At 32.3% G+C, this 7,373-nt stretch overlaps 1 protein-coding gene and 1 long non-coding RNA gene across 7 annotated transcripts in view; one reads left to right on the top strand and one right to left on the bottom strand.

Moving 5' to 3' along the window:
* Window positions 1-701: 701 nt before the first annotated feature.
* RBMS1 (RNA binding motif single stranded interacting protein 1) overlaps window positions 702-7,373 on the bottom strand; it is a 232,629-nt gene continuing 225,957 nt past the window's right edge. For all 6 annotated transcript variants that reach the window (XM_074303311.1, XM_074303312.1, XM_074303315.1 and 3 more), the window contains exons 13-14: window positions 6,360-6,444; window positions 702-1,490 (exon numbers count right to left, since the gene is read on the bottom strand). In XM_074303311.1, the coding sequence (XP_074159412.1) occupies window positions 6,367-6,444 (78 nt within the window). In that variant the 3' untranslated portion in view covers window positions 702-1,490; window positions 6,360-6,366. The remainder of the gene's footprint in view (window positions 1,491-6,359; window positions 6,445-7,373) is intronic.
* LOC141562942 (uncharacterized) overlaps window positions 6,386-7,373 on the top strand; it is a 177,434-nt gene continuing 176,446 nt past the window's right edge. Inside the window, exon 1 of the long non-coding RNA XR_012488287.1 lies at window positions 6,386-6,474. This is a non-coding gene — a long non-coding RNA (uncharacterized LOC141562942). The remainder of the gene's footprint in view (window positions 6,475-7,373) is intronic.

Genomic DNA, 7,373 nt, shown 5'->3' with positions numbered 1-7,373 from the left:
TTGTGTCCATACATCAATTAAAATTATAAAACCTAAATGTAAATGTACAAAAAAGGCACATTCTCCTAACCGCAAACTGGTCCGGCAAAAATAAAGAGTACAGAAGATGTAATGCTGAGACAAATCAGAGTTATTGGTTACTGGCTCTTTGGTCTTTGGTAAAGTTACCTTTAAAAGTGCCAAGTCATTTTATTTTTAAATTTACCTAATATAGAGAGCTAGTATCCAATCATTTATGTTCCTACTCACATCTCAGCTCATGTTTGAAAATAAATCCTTTACTTTTAGCTTTTGCCATTTTGCTGTGATAGCAACATTTTCGGTTTGCTCGATCTCAGGCATCACCCTTATTCTAAAGCACTATCATTAGTAGAAAGAAAGGACAAAACATTCCGTGATTCCCTACCCGCCCCACCCCCACTCCCTCTCTTCTACCTACACTAAAACTAGAACATCAAGTTAGGTTTTTTTTCTCTTTTCTGAAAAAAAAGGCAAAAAAGATTTACATTGCATCATACAGCAGATTTCCTAAATCAGTCAAACTACCAGAGGGAACTGTTGGCATAAGGCCTTACAAACAATTTATCCTATTAAAATTTCCCTAGTCAGAAAATGTGTTTCACACAAAACATTTTTCCCCCCTCTTGCATTTCACTACCTTACACGTTATGTGAAAAATCATTAAAAACACCTACTACACATTTAAAAAAAGCCAAATTTTCAGCAACTTTTATTGACTACCTTTTAAAAGCCCTATGCTGCTGTTTTACAAGGCATAATAGACCAGCTCATTTGGTCAAAGCATTCTACATCATTAGTTTGGACTAACTTTTACTGAAACAGCTACAGCATTGAAAGATTTAAGGCAAATTGGAATTGATAGAAAAAGATAAGACACTTCACACACTACGTTCAAAGAAAAACAGAGAACTAAGAAAACGGACACTGTGACTGCAACACACGGCACTACAGCAACATCCACACTGCAAGCACAGAACATCAGTTGTGATGTTTGACTACTTTAAACTTCAGAAAACCCATTTCATACAATAAAAAAAACAAAAAAGAAATAAAACACAAAATGAACGAAACACAAAAATTTGGTCATGCACATGAAGGAGTCTTCGTGGTCTTTGTGCATTCCCAGAAAATTGTTTTTTTTTTTTCTTTTTTTTCTTTTTCTTTTTTTTTTTTTTTTTTTTTGCATCATAACACTTGATAAAAACTTTTTTTTTTTTTTTTTTTTTTTTTTTTTTTTTTATTACTAAAATAAACCTGTTCAGGGGAACAGCTACTAGATGAATTTAAGGATTTTTTATGCACCTTATAGAACTTATAGCAAAAATAGTTTTAGTTGATTTCATTATAAATAATGTTTTCAAGAACCTGTGCAAAACTGTCAATAATTTCTAAAGCACAATTGATCAGAAAAATCCATGATTGTTTCAGCCTTCACACCCTTCTTCAGGTAAGGACACTCCTCTATACATCTGGAAGAGAAAAGTCAAAGAAAGAAAAAGGAGAATTGCTTTGTAGGCTTGATAAAATATAAAACCAAGTGTTTAACCTGTTTCTCATTTTAAAAAACACAGCTTTGGGAAAAGTCATGCATTTCAGGCATGGGGGCTCAACTGAACAGAGGAAAAACAATTCCTGAGTTAAGGATACATCACTAGATCATGTGTTGCCTCTGATATCTCTTATTAAAAATCCTGGACTAGTTAGGAATATTTTTCCCCTCTCCCCAAAAATGAAACACTCATAAAAGGCTTTAGAGATCAAGTGTAACATAATGAAAATACAAAAGCCAGTGCAAGTAAAAACTGATGTGTCAGGTCCTCCACATAGCTTATATTTTATTATAACCCATTATGCTGAAAAGTAAAATACCACATAGAATTAAGTCCCCAAATGCAAATTATCAATTTTAGAAAGTGATCTATGATCCTATAATCAGAAGCTACCTGACTAGATTCATTTTGGGATATACAACCTTTAAGGTCTTACCCAAGGCTATTTATATTAACTTCTTGTCAGGATGTGGTTAAGTTTGCAACATAACATTTTAAAAATTATTATACATTTGATGTATCGATTACTATCGCAGTAAAGAATATGTGTGACAGTTCTTGTCAGTCAATTCCACAAATCCATGAAATAGTTGAGGGATTTCTTGTGTTATATGTGAAACTTGAGTTGTACATGTTATATGAAATAGAAATTATTGATAGAGTAGTAATGAATGACTCTCCCTTACCCACAAGTAATAAGATAAGAGAGGGGTTAGATGTATGGCAGTCTAAATAGTGTGATGCACACAGATTCACATGGGTTCAAATTAAACTTTTATTTGATCATCATCCCTGACTTCTTCCTGAAGAATTTATTTGAAATAAATCTATTATTTTAATTTGATGTTTCATTGTGTTAAACAGGTGGCCCTGTGGTTTTGAAGATCAGAGTATAGAACCTAGCAAATTCTATCAATTAAAAAAAGTTTCAAGTTCAAGGCTAATAGTGTTATAAAATAAGTGCTTAACAAATGTTTATTTATTAAGACTGAGTATATATGTCTGCTCTCAGAGATCAGGCTATGGTATTCAAATAGTTTACTAACAGAAAATGAGTATTTTTGGTGATAGCAACCATCAAATAGACACATAAAAAATAACTCGAAGTCTGTTATAGACTACAAAGGCTAATGCAGATTGGATAGAAATGGGAAGAAGGTACTAACAATAAAATAACTATTTTATCATTAAAAAACAATTTTCCTTATCTATACAGATAGGGAATGTAGCTATGATTTCACTAACTAATCAATGTACTAATCAGTGGTGAGAAAACCCCTTTTAGTAATATAGGTTGCCACCTTCTTTTCAACTTAAAATTTTAATATGTTACTACCTACGGCACTAAGAAGTTAAGTAATCTGCCCAGGTTCATATAATAGGAGACAACTTAAACTCAGGTCTAATTTGGCTCTGAGGCCATTTCTTTACTACATCATGTTGTTTATTTCATGAATGGTACTCTTAATTTAAGATCTTTTTCTAATGACGAACAAGCAGAGGAACTAAACACAACCATAATGGTACCACTGATAAAAGCAGAAGACAAAGAAATTGGGGCTAAATTAAAGGCTCTCTAAAGGTCCTAAAATAATTGGTTTAACTGTAGGTCCAAAAATGATATGAAATATTTCAAGTCATACTTATCTAAATTCTTATTAAGGATTTAATCAAACCATTGAGTATAAAAATAACTTTTACTTATGTGACTATCATTATTAGAGAATGAAGAGAGGGCAAGATTCCTTGAAGAACTTGGTAAGATGCTCTGAACTAAGAAGACATATAATGTAGTATCAAATGATTGAACTGTCTGAATACCTTGGAAAGCAACAAAGATCTTGTTGGTATATATGGCAATGGAACAAGAAACAAAACTCACTAGCCCCATGCTAGTTCATGATATAATGTTTCTCAAAGAAGATAGTAGAGACGGATTTAATGAGGTGAACACTGATCATGGTAAGAACAGATACAACTGATTTTGTCTCAATAGGCAGTTAAACAATTAAAACTGGTGAAGCCTTCAGAGCTTGTTAGAATCTGGTAGATCAGAGAGAAAATAAAAACCAGCACCAGAAAAAGTGTATAAATATAAAAATTATTTTGTATGTGTGTAAATATATCTATATATAAACTATATGCATATATCTATCTATCTAGAGAGAAAGAGAACATTGTAAAGGTGGTAATATGTATCTGTTTGTCACAAGGGCTTTGATTTCCTTTCTTTTTGATTTGGGGAGGAGATAGAAGGGAGAGAAGGTAAATTTCAGTTAGTTAAAAATGTTTTAAAGATTAAAATATCTATAAAATAAAAAGAAAGTTTATTTTAAAAAAATAAAAGGAAAGTAGCATGTATAAAAGAATCTAAATTTGTTGTTTAGACCAGCTATTGACTCTTGGAGAAGAAAAGGAAAGGGATAAGACAAAGAAATTGTGTCATCATTTCTTAGTGCAGTTTAATTGCTCCTAAAGCTAAAAGATATCTTTTATCAGCAAACATTCAATCTGCTAGATAAGAGAGATAAAACACCATGGCTTAGAGGAAAAATTTGTGAGCAAAGATGAGGAAGGAAGATGATGGTGGCAGATGATATATGGTATTATTTCTAAAACCAAATACACCTGACATTAAAAAGAGCTACTAGAGACCTTGGTAAGAAATTTAGCTAAGAATGATGACAATGATGATGATGATGATAATAACCAGTATTTATTTAATGGTCTGAGACTTGCAAAGTACTTACAAATATCTCATTCGATCCCTACAACAATTCTTTGAAGAAGGTGCTATTGTTATACTCATTTTACAAATTAGTAAACCGAGGTAAATAAAAGTTAAACAATTTGTCCAGAGACATATAGGTAGTAATGTCTAGAACAACATACAAACTCCAAGTTTAGCACTCCATCCACTGTATGATCTAGCTGCCTAGATCATTCTGAAAACTGTAGGAAGAGGGGTTCCAAATGGAATACACCTGATAGTTTTTTATATTGATCTATTTTAATTGATAATGAGTGTAGACCTACTTGGACTTACTTCTTGATACATACTAATAAGAAGATGCCATGGCACTAAAGAAATGAAGTTAGCCAAAGTGATTGGACTTGACCATATACATATGGAAGAAATCTAATTTAAGAAGCAATTTAAAAGTAGGGATTGTGTTTCAAGATATTTCAAAGAAGAGAAAACTGCAGAAGAAAAGAGCAGAGATGATGATATTTTTACACCCACACCCACACAAAATATCAGCAATGACTACTCGTTTTCTTATTTCTGAAAAAAAAAAAAAAAAAAAACTTAATAAGAGTAAATATCAATGATGTCATTAGGATGAGAAGGAAACAACACACAGGCTTTTCTAGATAATTTGCTACAGAGAAACATATCTTTATAATTACATAATTACTGGGAAGGTAACAGTATATGTTACTGTTGTTGTTTAAACAATTAGCTCTGAAGGCTTGCCTCAAATAAGGTGTCTCCCATGTAGAAGCTAAAATTATACAACACCTTAAAACTTATATATTATCCTGAGGTATTCATGAGTGTCAGATATCTTGAGTAGAGTTCAAAGTAAAGATTTCCTTTTGATGGCAGTGTTCTCTCCAAATTTTCCTAACTGCATTGTACAAACATATCAAACTCTCTAATAGTAAGTATTTTCAGTGAAATCCACAGCAATAGAAGAGATTGGTCTACCTATCCAAATTAGCAAAACTAAGTGGATATAAAACTAGTTTGCCTATGATCACATCACAATGAATTCATTTATCTGTATATATTAAGTATTAATGATGAACAATGGGTTGACCTCAGAACTGACTGGGCATGATCACATCTGGGAAAATTCAGTATTTTCAATAATGCCACTGAATCCCATCTCCTTAATATGGGAATAATACCAGGAAAGCTGAATAGTGTGAATCACTGTATTAAATCAATCAAGATGCAAGCAAATCAAAAGGTAATAAAGAGAAGCATGATAGGTTTAAATAGACCACAGAATTACCCATGATGATTTGTCTATGAAAAATGGCAAAGGACATCTTTAAGGAGATGTATTTAAGCATAAAAGAAGGCAAGGTGGGTATGTGAAATGAGGGAGAAAATAGATGGAGAATCTTGAGTACTGCACTGATTCGTATGACAGTAAAAGAATCAGAGAAAGACTTTCAACATTGAGTTGTAGTCCTTAAAGAATTATCTGTGGAAGGATAGACATTGAAGGCTCAAAGTATAAAGGATGAGAATGGACACAAGCTCTGTAACCTTCACCAATGGAAGAAGAGAAGAACATTGAAAAAAATCAGAGATTCCATTTAGTAGCATGATTTTAAGTGTGTTGGAAACTACTTTTCAGACTGAGGATCTCCTACCTTAGCCTTTGATTTAATACAGATATATATATATCTGGAAAGAAAGAGAGATATCCTCCAAATATGTAATTTATACATGGAAGTATCAACACTAAAATGTGAGTTATGACATAAGGAAAATATAAAGACATCCTACTCTATTTCTATCAACTTCTTTCACTGGACATGTCACACAGGTAACAAAAGTATTTTTCTTTTTCTTATTAGAGAGATACATCAATTTGTTTATATGTAAAACCCCGAGATTCTAATATTTCAGAATTTTTGATAATATTTAAACATGTAAATTTCATTAGTTTGGATAATTTAAATTATGGCCAATTCTATTATGAGAAAGATGCTATAAGGAATTTAAAAAAAATTCTTGGTCCTAGAGTGATAGCAGACTTTTCCACATACCTCACAGTTACTTATTTTGTTGATAGGTATATGGAGAATGATCACTGGACGTCTCTACGGCAACCTGTTGCTGACCACTTGCCTCCTATAACAAAGCAGACTGGATATGAGACAGGTATTAGATGAAATCCTATTATTACTACTAGACTTGCCTGTTCGAGTCCAAATGTTAAAAGCACTTAGCCTAATGCAAGAAATCTTTCGTGAGTGATGTAACTTTCATGTATTACATATATTATTATATGCCCTGAAAAAAATTCATGTGATGCTCTTACAGGCAGGCAGGTACTTTTCTAGTAAGATGTAAACAGATTTAAATTTTTTTTTCTAAAGAACACTAAGAAAGTCCTTCACAGACAGCCTTTATATTCCATTTTTCCTTTTGAACTTCTAGCACCTTGCATGGAAAAACAATTTAAATGTTAAAGATACTATCTTTTTTATTCATTAAGTTGAGTTAGCCACAGGTTTAAGCCAATCAGCATATAGGAAGTGTAAAGCATTATAGAATCAGTCAACTTTGGGGGTAAGTGCTTCTGTCATCTAACCATATTTGGCAGCGTGAATTTTATGGCAACTGATAAAATTAATGGCAGAGGGGATCTAATGTTATCCATGCCTGTTTTACCCAATGCCATGAATGTTGTAAAATTTATTTGAGAATTTATATTAATTCATGTTATTACTATGATGCTTAAAAGAAAAAGAATATGAAAGGGAAGCAAGGCAGACTTGGGGGCTGTAAGTTTAATGTGCAAGTCTGGATTAGATGGTATCTTTTTTGATGATTCTATTTGGCCAAGATTTTTTGGTTTCCATCTTGGTGAAGGATGCACTTATTTTTCTCCTACACCAAAGAGCAGTTGTTATTGAGCCATAGAAGTACTTCCTTTCTTGTTAGATGTGTAGTTTATTCATTTTGTATTTTTACAGAGCCCAGTTCTATATCTTCAAATTTGCAACTTATTTTTCCTTTGAGTCATTTTAGTCTAAGTCAATTAATGATGATTGTCT

Source organism: Sminthopsis crassicaudata, chromosome 3, assembly GCF_048593235.1.
Source record: "Sminthopsis crassicaudata isolate SCR6 chromosome 3, ASM4859323v1, whole genome shotgun sequence".
In the NCBI taxonomy this organism is placed as follows: domain Eukaryota; kingdom Metazoa; phylum Chordata; class Mammalia; order Dasyuromorphia; family Dasyuridae; genus Sminthopsis; species Sminthopsis crassicaudata.
Note: the sequence above shows the minus strand (reverse complement) of the source record. Positions and strands in the feature narration are given on the sequence as shown.